This window comes from Cydia strobilella, chromosome 2, assembly GCF_947568885.1.
Source record: "Cydia strobilella chromosome 2, ilCydStro3.1, whole genome shotgun sequence".
In the NCBI taxonomy this organism is placed as follows: Eukaryota; Metazoa; Arthropoda; class Insecta; order Lepidoptera; family Tortricidae; genus Cydia; species Cydia strobilella.
This window is the reverse complement of record NC_086042.1, coordinates 9,305,287-9,324,664: the sequence shown is the minus strand read 5'-3', so window position 1 is coordinate 9,324,664 and position 19,378 is coordinate 9,305,287. Positions and strand designations below refer to the sequence as shown.

Genomic DNA, 19,378 nt, shown 5'->3' with positions numbered 1-19,378 from the left:
ACGATTTATTGCGCAGACGAAAACTAGAAATTTATGGATAATGATTTTCGCCTACCGCGTCAATATTGTCCTTAAAACAAATTAGATGCAACTTACAAATCGTAAAGCAACTTTGGTCGGCAAAGCTGTGGCATAATACGGCATCGAATCCAAGATTTTATCTTCCGCTGAACTACCCGCCGATCCGATGCTGCCTCGACTGCCACCTTCTCTGGCGGCTTCTTCCAACTCTCTCCGTACCCTGTCGCTCTTTTTTCTGAAAAAGACGATAAAAGCATTTGATAAATGTTTATATAAATAAATTAATATCAAAACGTTACTACAGTTCGTCGATTTAGACGAAACCTGCGCAGCATAGTTATTTCCGGCGAAGCTCCTTACTGAAAGCAAATGAATTAGAGATCATAGCAACATGCTAACCTTAAAAATAAGTATATGAAGAAAGTAAAAATAACACACCACAGACAGTTTCATTCACGATCTTATACCTACTTAGAACTTGTAAGAAAGAAATAAAACTGTACAAATATTGACGTAAACGTTATATACCTACACACTCCCTATTATAGTTACCTGAGATTCCAACAATGTGTGAAAATTGTGCGTCTATAAATTATTTTTTTACATAATAATTATTAGGGAAAAAATACGTCAAATCGTGGTTTCATAAGTAGGTACTAAGTAAAATTTAGTCAAATAGCATAATGCACCTTTGAATGATCACAAACTGTAGATCTTATTGCGATACTTGCATGCATTTAGTGTGTATTTCAACGTTCGTATAAACGTGTTTTTTGAGTAATGTAATGAACAATCACATAAATAATTATGAATAAAAAATAGTCCATTAAGTGACTGGTTCACTTGTGGATTTTTTAATCAATCTATAGGTACGAATAGAAATCGACCAACTAACATACATTATATTATTCATGTAATTTCATACTGCGAATAAGTACATTCTAGCTTACGAAAAATTGTAGTTTTTTATATTGTACTTTTACACGTTTTAATCAAGGGTAAATGCCATGTAAATAAAATTACCTATATGGAAACTAGATTATACTCGTATTTGCAAAAGCCAGACTTCAAACAAAAACTTATTAGGTTAGTTTTTTTTTTTATCTGGTTTTTATGGAGGCTTTGGACACTCTAGGTGAACATGTCAGCCTCATGGGTGCTATCATAGTTCCCCACTCAAGGGAGAGGTCAATAAAGTGGTAAACACTGATTGCTTTGTCTGATAGGTTAAAGTTGGTTCGATAGAAAAAAGTCATCGAAACATCTCTAATTTTCATTCATTTTTAGTTATATATCGTAACCCTGCATGCAATGGCAGTATACTTTTAGTATAAAATAGCTTATGATATAGCCGAACGACATCAGAAGCAATATTTTAAACAGAATTTTTTTTTTCACAATAATTGAGGTAAAACGTTTAGACCCTTTTTATTCCGCGCCATATCCCTAACTTGATCACCTTTGCAGTGAATGAATTTCATGCCAAAATGCAATATCAAGATTCATGCTATATACCTAACTATCAACAAAATCCAACAGCCAATCATGCAAACATAAGTAAACAATGTGTGTGCCTTAAATCTTATATGTATAAAGGCGGGATTCCGCCAGGGTGCGGCACTGTGTGGCACAAGCATATTCAGTACAATAAAGCTGCACAGTGCCGTACACTGGTGGAATCCCGCCGTAAGAGCCACTTGCGCGTTCCAGGGTTAGCCAACTAACTCGGAGTTAACCGTTTAAACAGTGATGAACTGTACTGTATAAACGGTTAACTCCGAGTTAGTAAGCTAACCCTGGAACGCGCAAGTGGCCCTAAGCAGTAAAGTTTTAACATAGTGAACATGAAATTGATGAAAGATACAATCGCAAACAGTGTATTAGTAGCCTAACCATATTTTTTACATGTTCTCTATGTTTTCATACACATCACACAACCTACTTTTAACCTAATTATAAAAACAATACCTACATTATAAGCCGCTTATATTACCCCAATTTAGACGAAACCCCGTTTTATGTTTATAATCACAATTTGATTTAGTTGTATTTACATTGTGGTATTGTCAACAAGTTTCCGGTACCTACGTAAATCGCTAAAAGGGAAAATACATAAAAGTATATCGATATGAGGTAGCTGGCAATTTATTTCCCATTCGACCGGAATCCTCTGTATAAGACCTCCCTTAACCAAGTATAGTCTGACAAACCAAATTTGTCTGTAGAAAAAGTTGCGACATTCAAAACTACTAATATGGGAGATCTAACTTGCGTGCCCACATTTTTCAAATTTGCCGCCCTATCTTCTGACAAAGTGGTTTACCAGTTTTAATTACCTGATATCTTTATTATTTCACGCCTTGCGGTGACCACAACAATTAGTTGCACCCAACTCATTCACAATTCTTACTGGCCGGGTGAAATCTGGTCAACACGCATCTTTGAAATAAATTCAATTCTGCAATTTAAATTGCTCTCAACAAATTTCTATCAGCTGTTAGTGGCGTCTTCTACCGTCAGAGAACTGACTTGTCATTTTTAACCATAAATGCGGTCATACATTTTTATATAATGAAAACATTTCCGTAGATATATTTTACCCATAGCTTGGGTACGGTGATATCTGTCATATCTATACAATTTATAACCTGAAAACCTAAAATTGTATTGAGATGTCAGTTGTCACCGTACCCAAGCTATGTAAAAAATACTATAACTATATTGATTTAGTTTCGCGATTTTAATAATAATTCGTAACTCACTTATTAACACAACATAAGACTCTGTACCTCTTTTGTTTTTTATAAGAAAGATATGATATGCAGCATAAATATTTCGGCAAATAGGGCAGAGTGTGAACTGCCGGCATAAAACAACCTAATCGCATATACAAATATATCTTTAAATTACTTTGTTTCTTTTTCACAGACAATTCAGTCCCATTTTAATCTTGATATTACAATGTTGGATTAATAATTTTGTGACAAAACAGTGATAATGAGAGAAATTAAAACAGTAGGTACACATAGTTATACCCAATTAAATGTACATACATATAAATTGAAAATGAGTCAGTTTCAGAGTGCAGTTAAGACATAAATGGGCCACTTCATGAAGAGGTATATGTTCAATTATGAACGCCACAATGCCTTCAAACCACCACATCTGCATTCACATTATGCCAAACTCACCCGAAACTAACTCTACCAAACGTGTTGATGAGAAACGCGGTAGGGCTTGACCTGTTGAAGAAATTAAACAAAAAGAAGCAAAAACAAAATCATAAATAAAATGCAAGCTTTCTAAGCCGCATGGCAGTTGGCACACACACGACCCGCTCTAATCACAACACGAGACCGGTAGCACAAACAGACTAGTCAATGTGCATTCTGCAAAGTGGCAACGTGTGATTTAGCACAAATGACAAGGAGTTGTGATGTCTCTAACACTTCATTCAATTACATTTTAGACAAGCTAAATAATACATTACAAGCATACAGTCTACGGTGCAGTGTACAATAATCTTAACAGCAGCAACATAAAGCTTGTCCCAGAAAAAAATGTCGTTTGTATTCGCACCGGTTGCACATATGTAAAAATGTGTTTTCTTATTCTTTATAAAAAGATATCTCTTTCGTTTACATTTTCGAAGATATCGCCATCACAGAAAAGACTACATGAAAAAATGTTGTACCTAAACACTTACAAAATCGAGGCATTTCCACGAAAAACTAGCAAGCAAACAAAGGGCGTTAAAACAATTCTAAGAAACTGATGGTAGACGATGGCGGACTGGAAATGGTCATAAGCCCGGGTTTTCTAATAAATAATACAGAGAAGAACATCATAGCTGTGTTGAAAAAAAAACGCCTATTACCCTGTCTGTACTATATTTAGCCAAAATTGCAAAACTTACAAATTAACAGTGAAGTCTTTTAAAAATAACTATAAATACCTACAAATAAACAAAAGTACCTAGCAAAAATGCAAAATAGTAAACTGAAGTGGAAACCACATTTACCATTATCCAAGAAAGCGATAAAGTGGTACTAAGTCAACAATATCGAATTTGTGGAAAAACACCTTATTCCTCCCAATTGCTCTGAATTACGATCCATTGAAAAATAATGGGCTCGTATGAAGCAGAAGAACACCATATCAGTTAAAAACTTCAAGTTAAAATGGAAAAAAAGCTTAAAAATTAATAACGAGTCCTATGTACAAAACCTGATGGCAGGCGTTACAACAAAATTACGAAATTTCTGGATTTATAAAGTCAAAAACTCAAAACATGGGTACATACATGTTGTTTATTAAATTTGTAACAAGAATTTACCATAAAACTGTTGTGTAAGATTTTGTTTAAATTTAAATGCGTCGTTTTTTCTGGTACAAGCTTTACAGTTAAATAAATTGCTTAAACTATTCACAAGCGCATTGACTTTGCTATTGACCAAATGCCCCACACAATAATGCCACAATTACTGATTTGAATCACCGGACATCGGTACATCTGATGTAGGCAATAACATAAGGTCAAAATCTTACCAACTGCAAGTAAAAGTCATGCTTAACTAACAATTTTAAGTAAGTAATAAAATAAATCCAAAATAAGTAATTAAACATCTTACTTGAGAAAATGCTCGTTCTCGTCGTTCATTTTATCGGCATCTTTTGATTTGTATTTGATAAGTCTTTCAACGAGCGTCCGATTTTCGTCCTGAAAATAATAATGTAATTCACTATAAACACGTTTCTAAAAATAAGTACCACTACAAAAGTATCAAGAATGATAGGTACCCGACTAAGGAAAATTTTCTTCATAATTTATTAACTCGGCGGTGATTTTTCACAACACAAACTTAAATCATATTTAACTGTAAGATTTATAATATCACTGATAAAATACAAAAATCCTGAGATACTCGTATACTTTATTAAACTAGACTAGTGGTAGAGTTTATGTGAAAAATCTGACGGTATTCACAACAAGTAGGTATTAGGTATGTCCCAGGTTCACTTTTCGCGAAAAAACTATTTTCACGAAACGAGCCACGAAACCAGGCGCGCTCGGTTACAGATTTCGGACTCTGAACAGGCAATGTTGCTCTCGGTTTTGGCATCAACTGTTTATTCATTGTGCACAAGGGCAGGCCACATAAACTCATGCAATATAGGGTGTTTATTTTGACAGCGTCATAAATAGGATTTAAATACAATAGAACTACGATGTACGCTTTTTCTTCTTATCTTATTGCAAAACGATTCAATCTAATTTGTTTAATGTAACTACATATTTTTCTAAGGAGACAAGGAAATCGCCATTGCTTCTAAAACTACTACTAGTTAAGTTTCGTAGCTCTACCGTTAGTAGTAGTAGTAGTAGTAGTTCGTTTATCTACTTATCAAGAATATTTAATGGGTACACTTTTATAGGCAGCTTTATATAATGTGACTTAAATAATTGATAGAAACAATATCGGAATCCCGCTGGATATCGAAGAAAAATACGTCGGCAAACTGCCAAGTTTTAAATGATCCTATAAAATTTTAAAGTTCCAGTGAAATAAAATGAAATGTTAGTTTAGAATTACTAGGCCAAAAATACATTTTTTGTGTAAGTAAACAAAAGCGGAATTGGAGCTTACGTAGTTGACCATTCAACTCAAAATTGTGTGCACACGTACAAGTAGAATTGGGGCAGAGAATAGAATATAACGTTGTACCTACGACTTGTATTACAGGTGTTTTGTTTAACAAATAGGTACCCAGCACGTAAAACTGTTTGGGACCATTTTTATTTTGTTATCGTTTTTACATTTTTGTCAGATTATGATAAAATTTGTTAGATAAATTGAGTTCCCATTTCTGTACAACATAAGCGCAAATTCACCGTAGGTCCTACAAAATCTTCCACTGAGTTACAAATGTATGGAATTGTCGTAACTCACGGAAATTTACATATATTTTTTTGTCACAAATTGGAATTTCGTGTTTATTCCGAACAGAATGAGGAACAACTTACCAAATTTTATCAATATCTGACAAAAACATCTACAAAAAAATAAAAATTGTCTAAGGGTGGCTGGTTAGAATTAGAAAATGATTTGCGACATAAGCATGATTATTAAGGCGGTTCCCTGAGCCAGAAGGCGAAAAATCTCCTTATATGATCATGTTTTTCTAAGAGGCGTTGATATTCGTAGACGTGGAAAAAATATATGTAGTTCTTGACTATATTATCTTTAACAACATAGCTTCCGACACGAAATATGACACTTCGCTCGATACAATTAATTCCCAAAGTAACCTCTAACTCGGACTTTTAATCCTACTTTACTCGGTTATTTATTATGTGATACTATAAACAAAAAAAAGAAGAAAAAACAATCTTAACATAAATAGTAATTTCATAGCTTTCGAATTTCGATATTGTAAGGTAACGTTTTTAAAATAAATAAAAACCGACAAAATTCGATCAAAATTGACACTTGACGCGTATGTTCTTTCCCGTTCTTTCTTGCAAAATGTGACAAAGACAGCGGCAAACTGATGGAACGGCCTTAATGTTTATATTCATGTTTAAAATATTAATAAGTAAAAACGTATCGATCAGAAGAAATCTAACCCAGTTGTTGTGCTTTGCATATTACATTGGCCTTTATAAAATAATAATATCTTGTCAGCCAAGCCTGGTAGAGACAAAAACTGAGTAAATTAGCTAGCTGACTCATTTAATTTAAACTAAGACTACAACACAAACCGGTGGGTTTTCTGTGATCCCCATACATCATTTACCAGCTGGCTCAATCCGAGCAGAGCCTAGTAAATAAAGAAGACTGACAACCCCCATACAACGACGTGAGTATCACCGCCGGCATCCAGTGATGACATGTTTATTTTTTAGTTTTATCCACGAACGCTGTAAAGGGTTCGAAACGTCGGGATGTATTATAAATTCAATATACGCGATATAATCCGTTTTCATAGTTTTATTTCATGAGTAACTATCGCGGTAACCGAAGACAATATTTTATCCACCAAATTTAAGTTTAGAAGTCATAAATAGCAGTTTGTGATAAGATATCTTACACATTACACATACAGCTAAAATGGAAAAATAGTAAATAGCGCCTTCAACAATGACGAAGCACGCGGGAAATGCTGTTCTGTATGGTGGGTGTCCCTCACGAATATTTACTACCTATATCTGATTCGAGCAAGTATGACGCCTCAACCACGAGACGCACACTCTGAGCTCAAGAGATCTGTGTGTTTCCTCAGCTTGATCTACTTTTGGCTGCCTGTATAATAATTTTAAATACTTTTCTAAATGAATGTAAATCAACATACCTGTGCTTTCCTCAATTTCTCTTCTATAGCTGCAAACGCGATTTGTAAGGCTTGGTGCTCGTCTCTTAGTACAGTGTTTAGTCCCTCTAATTCAGTCATGTTGTTTTCATAAAGTTGAATCTCGGCACGAAGAGAAGCTATCAAGGCAGTGTTTTCTGAAATACTGGAGATAACAATTAATGTTAATAACATTATTATCTCACGCTATAAAGCAGTAATAGAGGCAATTGATTATAGACGTGTAGATTCTTATGTAATATTCTAGTTTGATGGGTGGAAAACCTCTGCCTTCGCGCGCAGAGTGCACTATATTTAAACTATGCTTAAAGCATTCAGCGAGCACCGGGCGGAGGTCTTCACTCCTGTCCGGTTTGCGAACAGGAAATCGCTTTTCTCAAACATGCAATGAAATATTGATATTATGTTCTTCATATTAGGCTGGGAAGTATCACGTTTCGGGCGCAGCTAGACGAGAGCTATTATTTTATACAAAATTGCAGGCCTAGGCCGGGAAGTAGCTCTTTTTAGGGTTCCGTACCCAAAGGGTAAAAACGGGACCCTATTACTAAGACTCCGCTGTCCGTCTGTCTGTCCGTCACCAGGCTGTATCTCATGAACCGTGATAGCTAGACAGTTGAAATTTTCACAGATGATGTATTTCTGTTGCCGCTATAACAACAAAATACTAAAAAGTACGGAACCCTCAGTGCGTGAGTCCGACTCGCACTTGGCCGGTTTTTTAATTCCAATTTCACATATTTTTGTGACAGCATCACGGCCTACAACCATTAAATAAACTGTAAGCAATATTTGCTTATTGGTTCGTTATGACATTCTGCCACTACGCCTATTTAAAAAAAAACAATAAACGGTGATTGAATTTGCTATATTTGCAGTTTTATTTATATAAAATTGTCATGAACATAATAGACACATTATTGACAAATCAGGCTATAAAATCAGCCCCTTCTTATTTTTTTAATACAAATACTTTATTGTGCGAAGGTACGATTGAGTATTAGAAATGATAATACATATGTTACATAAAGTATGTCACACTCAGCCAGTGTTTGGGTACAAAATGTTGTTTCTAAATTCTAATGCATGTTAAATTCAGTTTATTAGTTTAATTCTTACACATTTTTTAATACCGCTGTAAATCTGGTACTGGTAGGTAGAACGATAGAAAAAAAAGATGAGTGACTAATTGATTATATTCAACCCCTCTCCTTTCTCTCACCTCAAACGTCAAAAAGGGAGTTGAATAAGCCTCAATTACTCTACTTCCAGCCACAAGCGCAAGCGCAAGCGTTATAAACGCGGTCATGCGTATGGTGGTGGAAGAAACTTACATCACACCATTGGCGGCATTAAATAGGCCTAAGCTTTTTTCAATGTCTGTAGGATATTTTTCCAATTAGGCAAGAAGCCGGTGGGAACGGAGTTCTATAGCCGTCCACCACTGCATCACAAATATATTAGGTACATCAAACTTACACAATATCCTTTGCTTGCAGCTGTTTCTCCAAGTCATGAACTTTAGCATTTAGGTTTATGATCTGCTGAGAGCTTTCGCCGCGTCTTCGATGCAAATTTGTGAGTTCTTCTTGCTGAACCAGAATCTTCTGTTCTAATGCTTGCACTCTCTCGTTGCTGCCACCACCTGCAAGGATTTTAGAAGTTTTGTGTAAATGTATTGTGCATTAAAAGGACAGGTGGCAGTTTTTAGTTTTCTGAATCACTATAAAACTGTAAATAAATGCGAAAGTAATTTAAAAGCTATACGAAGGGACCTTATTGTCGATGGCGCTTATGCCGCACAGCGGCGCGCGGCATTGTATTTACCTATATATCGGAGCAGTTAATAATGGCGTAAGCGCCATCGACAATAAGGTCAATTTTTATAGAAAATACCACATATGGCTAAACTTGTAAATCTATTGAAAATTTCAACGCTAAGCTTCACTGAGGAGGAGGATACTTCACACAGAACCTTACGCGGGCGGAATTGCGGACAGGGCTTGTACCTACAGAAGAAATACATAGCACAACATATTTCTCACAAAACGTTATATTCATGATCACATACTACATTAGTTTGTCGACCTCATTATAAAGGAATGGAGTACTAACTTTATTCCAAATAACATTGGACTCTAGAAGATCACAGGATCAGAGATTCTAAAGCTATTCTTTAAACTTGTACAGCAAATAACTTCCATTTCGATATAACGTGAGGAAATGCAAAAGCAAATTGTAGACAGTGACAGTAATAATGATACCTAAAATTAAGCATTGATGACCAAACACCGGATTGACTGGGGCAAATCTGAACTGACGTTTAATAGACAAACTAGTTGTTGCCCGCGACTTCGTACGCGTGGATTTGTATGTCGGTGGTTCAACACCAAAAGATATCAGTAGGGACGGTTAATCATTTGTTAAGAATTATACAACGCATGAAATTTGTCTTTCACAAAGTACAAAGTTTCAAACCCCTAACTGAAAAAAAAAATGTTCTCGATATAATCCCTCTCAACACTTAGATTTTCAAGTCCACTATTTAAAAACACGGTGCAATCAGTTTTCGTCTATTTTAATATAATGCCCTTTTACCAAGTTTCATGTTCCTAGCTTAAACGAAAACTTGTACTACATATAAACTTACATCCCCTTTTTAACCCCCTTAGGGGTTGAATTATTAAGAACTTAAGAATAACTTTTTTTTTGTAATATTATACAATGCCTGTCTAACAAGTTTCAATAATTTCTCCCTTTTCATCATTGCACTTTGCACACTATTAAATGTATTCAATCTTAGCCATTAGCCATTTTGATAATGATGGATAAATTGTTTTTTACGATGTTGATAAATTTAGTCGATTTTTAATAACCACTTTGCCCCCGTCAATCCGGTGTTTGTTCATGACCCCTGCCTCTTTCGGTGTTCTATGCGGAAACTTTATTTATTTATTGTAAACTACAATAATTAGAATATTGTATTATTTACCTACTAATTACAAAGTGAAAGTTGATAAAATATTGCTGGATAAATTGGGTTGACATATTTTTTCTTTTTAATATTTTATTTAAAACTAGGTTTGGAACATAAAATTGAGAAATGTTACTTATTGAATGACATTCTAAAAATTGCACCATAAAGCACCATTTTTCATTTTGTCTAATCCTAACTAGAATGGAGTATAGCTATCACAAAACACCTCCAATATTCACTTAGTAGTCATATTGTGTACATACTTACACAAAGACCAAACTTATTATGTAAATTAAAAATTGGCTAATATTAAATTAATTTTGTATCAAGCAGAAACATCTGCGAATGATGCTACTTAGAAATAAAATTAAAGTGGAAAAATTCACTGACCACTGGATCACTAGTACAATGTTCTGTCATCTCAGCTACCAAGACCGTACCCAATACAGTGAAACCCATCGACCCAAGACAGTGAATTTTTCCACTTTTAATTTATTTGGCACATATTTACTATAGGTGATAGACATTACATGACCATTGAGTTTGAGTTAGTTTGTCCTCGTGTTTTTTGGTTTGACATAATAACATTGAAAGTTTTAATACCACCATGGTGACAAAGAAGAGTAGCAAGCTGTTGTATGAGGGTAAAAGAAAAATATATATATGAGTAAATTAAAAGACTGGCTCAGAAAAAAGATGAATGACTAATACTCTACTAACAAGACAGCTCTCATGTAAAACAACACCATCTCTGTTGACAGGTTAAGTTACAAACGCTAGTCTTTTTTGAAGAAACCCATATTCATTAAAATATTGCTTTGCTAATCCGCAAAATAATAACATGTAAGTGAATCAGTGCTTACTTGTTATACTATGTCTGTTGCATATTTTTTTTAGCAATTAATGTTCTCACCCTCCCACAGCAAAAATAAATCTGCAAGAATTTATAACAGAACATTTCCAACTGTTCCGCCCGATGGCACAGTTATGCCTGTAAATATTCCCAGAGTTGCAAGCGTTCATAGATTTGATTAAATATATGCCATGATTGAATACATATTAACTGCAACTATGTACTACAAAAATATTAAGTAATGTTAGGAAAAGAAAGAGTACGAACCTGCACTTGGTAAACCATTTTCAGATGTTGAAAACCTTATCCTCTCATTAACCAGTGTTAACTGAAGATTTTCGTTCTTAAGTGTGTTGACATTGTCAAAGAGACGGCTTTCTGAAAAACATTGAGTGAAAATTTGAGTATAAATAGAATTAAAATATGCAGACTAAAATAAAATTACAGCAGACAAATGAGACAAATGTTATATCATTTTTAAATGCTAATAAGAAAAAAGTACCTACAGAGTTCAATCAAATAAAACAGGATAACATGTTCTAGCATTATGGTTACAATTTTATCATGATACTCTTAAAGCGATATTCAAGTAACGTATCACACTATCAGTATGTATTTAGTTATCTATAAGCGAAAGTGTAGACAAAGACAGGAGCCAAAAGGTTATGTTACTTACGAAATGTTATAACATCTTGAAAGGCTGCAGTTTGATACTTGTTTCGGGTCTGTAATTGGCTAATTATGCTATTTCTCCACTCTCCTCCTTCCATTTTTAACGAATAAAACCGTACCAAGATATCAAAACAAACATTTGTTAAGTAGCGTGTTACACTGTATAAAATGTAAACAAAAATGTATCGAGTAACGCGAAAGTCTAAAATGATTTTTCACAGTAAACTAGACTAATTTATTACAATTGGCTAATTATTAAATGAGTACAACAAGTCGTAAACATCCTTTTCTTAAATTTATCTGTAGAAATTACAATCATCTTACAATAAAGTGACAGTGACACTGACAGTAGTGACAGTTGCACATAGATCTAGTATATTTTATATAGCTCGCTCCAGACTACGCGGCGCCGTGCGCGGCGCGAAGCCGCGAACGCGAGTGTGCATTAGCGAACTAGACTCCACACTCGCGTTCGCGGCTTCGCGCCGCACTTCGCGCACGAGTGTGGAGCTCTAGGCTACTTTTTTAGTTAGATGCTTAGTGACCCTAAACACGAGCGCTTTTTCAACGGGCGTTAAAAATGCGCTTGAATCTCCTGCGTTATTATCAAAACGATAATTATCAGGCATAAAAATCACGATAATTATCAGGATAACTATCATTGATAATTATCCTTTCGAAACCTGGAAAGAATAAACAAACTGATTTCAACCTTCTTTACTAGGAAAGTAAACTGGACAGCAATTTGAAAAGAAAAATAAATTATAATCATAATCATCCTCCGGTCGAGGAACTCTGCATAGAGTGATGATTTCTGTCACTTTGATTTGACTAGAATAAAGTGATTGCCGTGGTGATTTTCTAGTGTTTTTTTATTATTATTTATTTGAGTCAGGAGGTTCTAAGGAAGAATGGGTACAGGTTGGACAGCCAGCAACCTAGACAAAAACCGAGTAGGAAGCATCCAGATGTTGCAAGACGACCGGCATGTATGCCCTATGTCAAGGGAGTGACGGACAAGGTCGGTTCGATACTAAGGAAGTATTCCATACAAACTGTGTAGGTACATGCCGTTGTCCAAGGTGGCGGGGCAACTAATGTCAGCAAAAGATGTTATCCCTTATCAAACACCTGGCGTTTATAAGATTGAATGCAGCTGTGGTAGTTCCTATATTGGGGAAACCAAACGCACTATAGCGGAAAGGGTCAAGGAGCATATCGCAGTTGTTAAAAAACGTCAAAAAAATAAGTGCGGTAGGCGAACATTTGCTACAGTCGGGACCAAACCACTGGATTGAGCTCCATAATCCCAAAGTCCTCTCAACATAACGTCTTTACTACAGCAGGAAGGTACGTGAAGCAATTGAAACCAGAAAACATCGAAATTTCAATCAAAATGATGGACAGGGGGTTTCGTCTTCGTGGAATCCAGTGATTAGCAAATGTAAGGGGAAAAAAATTCCACCACATACCATATTGGATGTCGAGTTGCGGAAAATGCCTAGCAAAACTAACTATAGTTTGTCAAGGGACTGTCTCATTTCAAACATAGACAGAGAATCATACTATCCTTGTCTTACACTAGTACTAGCACCCAAAAGAAAAGTATGAGTATAGTTTTTTTGTTACCATTTACTGACAAGATTTGCTTGACCAACTATAACTAACCATCGGATGTCGTGAGTGTTGTGTGTAGGAAAAGTGACAACCCTAGCGTACAAGTTAATAATAAAGATCAAGTGCGGGTAGTTCGCAAAACCCGCGCAACAAGAAGATTTTGATACAATTCCTAGCCAGTCTGCCTGTGACCACGAACGTAACGTCACGTTCGAAACGTCCGGCCATAAATAAAAGTAAGTTTATTTACTGAAAACAGTAATACCTATAATTTGTGTCAGTGCTCCAACACCAATGCAGATACAAACAAAGAAGCCTCTTAACCCTGCGGCAAGGTAAGTGAATATCGAATATGTAGACACAATTTATTCTCTAGGGAACTTCAATTACTCTTGTAAGGTTAGGTAGCGCTCACCTTAGGTAATAGGTACATTGGACGTCCAATATACATAACAAAACATAGGAAGGATACAGGGCTATAGTTACACCATAATAATTGAAAGCTTCAGACCTAGGCCACGAAACGCGCGCTTTTATCATACATCATCATCATACTCAAGTTGCCTATTCTAATAAATCATGTGAAAACGCTTTTACTTCGCTCAAAAGTTAAGAACGTTTTTTTTTTTTTCTCAGTGCACCCACCTTGACGCTTTTCTGTTTAGCCCTATAGTTGACTGGTAGAGAATTATGCCTGTAATGGCATTAAGGCCGCCTGTTGTACACTTATTATGTGCAATCAAGTTTAAAATAAATAAATAAAAAACCGGTCAAGTGCGAGTCAGACTCGCGTTCCACGGGTTCCGTACATTACACAATTTAAACAATTTATTTTTTATGTAAACCGTGAGTGAAATGTCTTTAAAAAACCCGTAGGTGTCGGATCAAAAACTAAGTAATTAAGTACGACTCACGCTTGACTGCACATTTCTAATAGGTTTTCCTATAATCAAAGCATTATTGGCGCCAAGGTACGTTGTCAGTGACCTTCACAGTGTCCAATACAGTTTCTATTTGCTAGCTTATGTCAGATATAGTGGCGTGTGGATATGGATCCATGCGTGTGGATGACGTTCTTGGGTTTGACAGATGGCTATCAAAAGGCTAACGTGTCTAATATCATCTAGAAGCCTAAATGGCTCAACCTCAACAATCACAGTGCGTGACTGTATATATCTATGCAATTGGAGCGCGTTTTCACAAGATTTATTAGAATCAGATGAACCAATAATTCGGCCGAATATTCGGTTCGATAAGAACTTGAGCCACATTCGGCCGAATATTCGTATTCGGTAAACTCCATATTTGGCCCATCTGCCCATCTCTAATGTAGGTATATTATTTCTATAACTTACCGATACTTAATGCGTACTGCGACTGCGTATGATTTATTCTATTTTAGACAAAACTTTTGGCCGGATATTCGGCCACACCTCTATCCGTTGCATCTATCGATGACGCAGAAAGCTGCCGATAAACGCTCTCTCACATACACGAGTAACTTTTTAGATCGTCTGGCAGGGTAGAAAGTCCCGCCATTCCCGCCACAAATATTTTTTGTAAAGTATTTTTTTAATAATATATGTACAGGGTGTCCCACGGCTATGCCACATGGAGGGAAAGTACCTTAAATATTGTAGATGGAACTTTTTACTGAAAGAAGACATTATTTTAATTTTAAAAACAATTTAAACTGCATTCATAGATTTCTAAATAATTACATGGTTGAACCGAGAATCGAACCCGCTACACAAGAAAAAAAAAATAGCCCCTGTAGCTTTATCATACTGATCGAAAGGCTTCATCATAAGGATAATTTTTTGCTTAATTACATAGTGTCAGAAATAAAAGGAAGACCATGAATTTTAACACATATGTAAGTTTGTGACACAAAGACGGTCATCTAACGTAAAAAAATTAAAGACCATGAATTTTAACACATATGTAAGTTTGTGACACAAAGACGGTCATCTAACGTAAAAAAATAAATTTAAAAAATTAAGGCTACTTTTGGGGGATAAATGAGAAAATTAAAAAAAATATATATGTTTTTCATACTATGTCGTGTTACATATAAAATGAAAGAGCTTATTGTGAGAATTTCAAATATATATTTTTTATAATTTTGAAATAAATACTTTTGAAGTTATTTAAGAAAATAGACACAATAGATCATTCCCCTCCTTTATCCCCAAAACTACGAGGTCTAAAATTAAAAAAAAATACACAAATAGTTCTTTACCTATAGTTGACAGAAAAAGCGTGAGTCGGACTTAATTTAAGTTTTTTTTTATTTTATTTTTGAAAAATTATTTTTCACGCTCCAGGCGAGGTTAAAGACCTGACTCACCCGACCAAATGTTCAGGCTTATTTTTTGGGGCCCATTTTCCAAATGTTCAGGCTTATTTTTTGGGGCTTATTTCTTGGGCCCTAAACCTATTTTGGGGCCCAAAAAAAATCTTTAAAAATATAAGGGTTGATTTAGGCAGCCTGACTTGCAGTGCTGAGTTAGGGTATGATATGATAGGAGAAGTATCAGGCAAATTTCCAGCTTGCCTCAAGGACCTACTCCAAAATTCTACCAGCTCTCGGACCATAATGTAGAATAACTAGAATGAGTACCTTGATGTCGATTGGTTAAGTTTATAACTAAATTTAATATGGAATTAAAACTAAATATACTAATCCAATACGTATGAGATAATAATAGTTTGTTCACTATGTAACAAATCCAATAGGATTAATTTTTTTAAAGGTAATAAGTACAGCGAGCTGCAAAAGTGCATACCCACTTTATGAATGAGATTCATTTATCTTATAATTCATAATCATAATCATTTATTTGTCGCAAGTCGCAAACCATTCACCTGTAGGGTTAGTTGTCCAACGTTGAAAAGATCGTAGTAATCGTACACAATGAAACTTTGCGATTTCTCGGAAACTAGCTGTTGCTAGCTAATAGTGCCGTCTGTCAAGCAAGGGCCTGCTCATGGACCCCCCAGCACCTCCCCAATACGCAAGCCGCGAGCGCGCCTCGGTGAAGGAGCACGTTGCTACGAGCATTATTGTGAATTCGTGCGGCAAAAGTAAATTTTTTCATGTATGTTAAAACGTTTTAGGTGTCACACGTGTAAATAACACACGCGTGGCACCTAAAAATCGCAATTTGAAAATACACCCGGGTTCCTTTTCAAGCAACGAAAATTCAAACGGTATAAAGTTTGGACTCATCTTTCTTGACTAAGCTTAGCATAAACTTGGGTTAAAGTTTAAAAAAGCCGTTTAAATTAAGTTCAGAAATGAATAATGCAAATACTGAAGCATTCATATCTTCCGTCTTCGTGGACGGCTAAGCAATAAAAACGGTAATTTTTTGTGGATTTTTGGGTCTGGGTTTAAATTTTATTTACCTTCCTATAGGCGCCTATTTCACCAATGACAATTGATACCAGACACTGACAATTTTCTGAAACTAGGGGTACATTTTATTAGATAGCGTGATGGACGTACGCGTTTGCGTTAAGTCTCATTTTGTATGGGATTTTAAACAGCGCGCCAAGCGGGACGTTTTGGAAACTCAAAATCCCATGCAAGTGACACTTGACGCAAACGTGTATGTCACGTCACGTTATCGAATGAAATTTACGCTAGGGGTACTGTACATTTCTGGGTTGGTAAGTAACTACGGTACCTAGCGTCAATATTTAACTTGTTGGATCATGCAGCGCAGTCAATGTCAGTTATATGTCAGGCGACAATTGTCAGCGTGGTGAAATAGGGGCTAGGGTAGATAGTAACACAAACATACGTATAACTACATCCATAGGCTGTGGTAGCCGCTTAAAAACATCAGGTGGGCCGCACGATTCTTTGCCATCGTCGTGGTGAGCGTCAAAATGACATGACCATGACAGCTATTTCTAACGGTACCCAAATAGTACAAAAAAGGTACTAAAATTTAGATCATCACAAAACATCAACAAGTATTATGTAAGGAAATATTGTAAATAAAGTGGTCTGCCATTCTGACGTCAGGTTGACAGGACCACGTCCATCAGTTCCCCTAGTTGTAGGCATTATATCGAATCCATCTTTTAGCAATTAAAAATTTAGTACCTTATTTTTCTTATTTTACCTTGAAATACCAAAAAAAGTTACAGTCAGAATAAACTTTATATGTGCACCAGTCCAGTCAATGTGGCCCGGTCCTTAAATTTAGTTCAAAAGCTTATATTTTTTGGCTAAAACAGTTATTTATTTTACAAGGGGGTTTAGTAGTTTTTAACCAATACAAAAATGAACCTAAAACTTATATATACATGAGTTTTGCTTTGATCCCTACTGTTAATTTTTTTAGCCTATCCATAGAGTATCGGATAAATCAGCTTTCTAATATTTTGTGGAGTGCTTCTACTCGACCGTGCTTGTTACGATTCGATATCAATTCCTTCAATGCGTTGGTTGAGGATTTTTAGTTGCAATTTTTTAATTTTAATTATTTCATCAGCACCAAAATCTCATATTTGGTAACATAAAACTTAGTTGCTAATATTATCTAGGTATATACGTAGAATCTGTACCCATTACATCGCAAAGGAAAAGTTTTGGCTATTTATAAAAGGGAGCGAAAGAAAAATCTTTCTGGAGCATGATGAACCATAGAATAAACTTTAATTACTCAGAGTTAGCGAAAGTTTTCAGAAGTTGGCGGCGTAGCAATGAGCTTATGAAAGTATATCGGTAAAACTTGCTACTGAGCAAAAATGAGACTAGGCGTGTCATTCCAAATGCTTACCGGTTACAGATGCAGAGCAGACGTACCATTAAGTTTATTAGTAGCGATAGCGGTACCATGTGGGTACCATGAACCATCGCTGACGGTTGGTGGCGACTTTTTATACAAGCAATATTTCGACCGAATAGCTCAATTTATTTCACGAAACAAATACAATACATTTAAATAATACAAACAAATACAATAAGTAATTTGCTTCTCGATTGCTAAACAAAATTTGATTAATGGTGGATCGCTTACTGCCACTCAAATAATTAATTTGCCAACCAAATCAATTTAGAGCGGCTCAGTATGACATTAATTGCGAACTGGTTTAGATATACTTTCTAACCTTAAGTCGCTAACCAAGTATCTATTTTGGCTGACCAAATATATATTTTTGTTCATCAAAATAGGAATATTTTGCAGATCAATTAAATGACACCCAATATAAAATTACACTAGGTCTCCCGAGACGTTTACTCGGCTGAATTCAGCAATCTATAGGAATATTTGTCTAGGTATCTCTCTGTTCTTATGTACGATGTCTTTTCACAACTTACCGATCGCTTTATAGTTTACTATTCCGGTAGACCCGGACGTTTCCCGTTCAAAATGCTCATTATGTTCAGAAGGCAGGTATTTTATTATTTACTTACCAGACGAAAATTTCTCTCCTTAGAAGAACTCCTCTTACCAAGTCATTTTCGACGAGTTCTGCTTAAAGTTATATTTAGAAACTTGTAACACAGTTTACACAGTGCACATTTCTTACTCTACCTATGCACCAGGCTATATAAAAGACAGAAAAAAAACTGTTTTTTTTTTTAGTTTTTCTGTGGTTTGCATTGCATGCATCGCAGTTTTTGCTAAATAACACGTAAAGGCAAAGTAGGTATAAAGAAAGCAGTAAAACGGACACCATGATGTTTATAATATTTATAGCTGTGTTGAAAACAATAGTGGAGTTTACATAAAAAAATGTAAGGTAAGGTCAATTTGTTTGCACGTAGTTATTCAGTTAATACGGTTTTGAGAACATCTTTCATTACAGTCCAAATGGAGCATTTGTAATGGAAAGTTCACCGTAGA

At 35.4% G+C, this 19,378-nt stretch overlaps 1 protein-coding gene and 1 long non-coding RNA gene across 4 annotated transcripts in view; one reads left to right on the top strand and one right to left on the bottom strand.

The window, feature by feature from the left end:
- LOC134750903 (autophagy-related protein 16-1) overlaps nt 1–12,229 on the bottom strand; it is a 348,791-nt gene extending 336,562 nt beyond the window's left edge. For 2 of the 3 annotated variants that reach the window (XM_063686145.1, XM_063686153.1), the window contains exons 1-7: nt 11,899–12,229; nt 11,490–11,600; nt 8,872–9,037; nt 7,375–7,537; nt 4,653–4,741; nt 3,213–3,263; nt 97–256 (exon numbers count right to left, since the gene is read on the bottom strand). In XM_063686145.1, the coding sequence (XP_063542215.1) occupies nt 97–256; nt 3,213–3,263; nt 4,653–4,741; nt 7,375–7,537; nt 8,872–9,037; nt 11,490–11,600; nt 11,899–11,992 (834 nt within the window). In that variant the 5' untranslated portion in view covers nt 11,993–12,229. The remainder of the gene's footprint in view (nt 1–96; nt 257–3,212; nt 3,264–4,652; nt 4,742–7,374; nt 7,538–8,871; nt 9,038–11,489; nt 11,601–11,898) is intronic. The other variant, XM_063686162.1, reaches the window with a different exon arrangement.
- Nucleotides 1–19,378, top strand: part of LOC134751423 (uncharacterized) — a 292,528-nt gene that overhangs the window by 164,203 nt on the left and 108,947 nt on the right. The gene's annotated exons all lie outside the window — the stretch shown is intronic.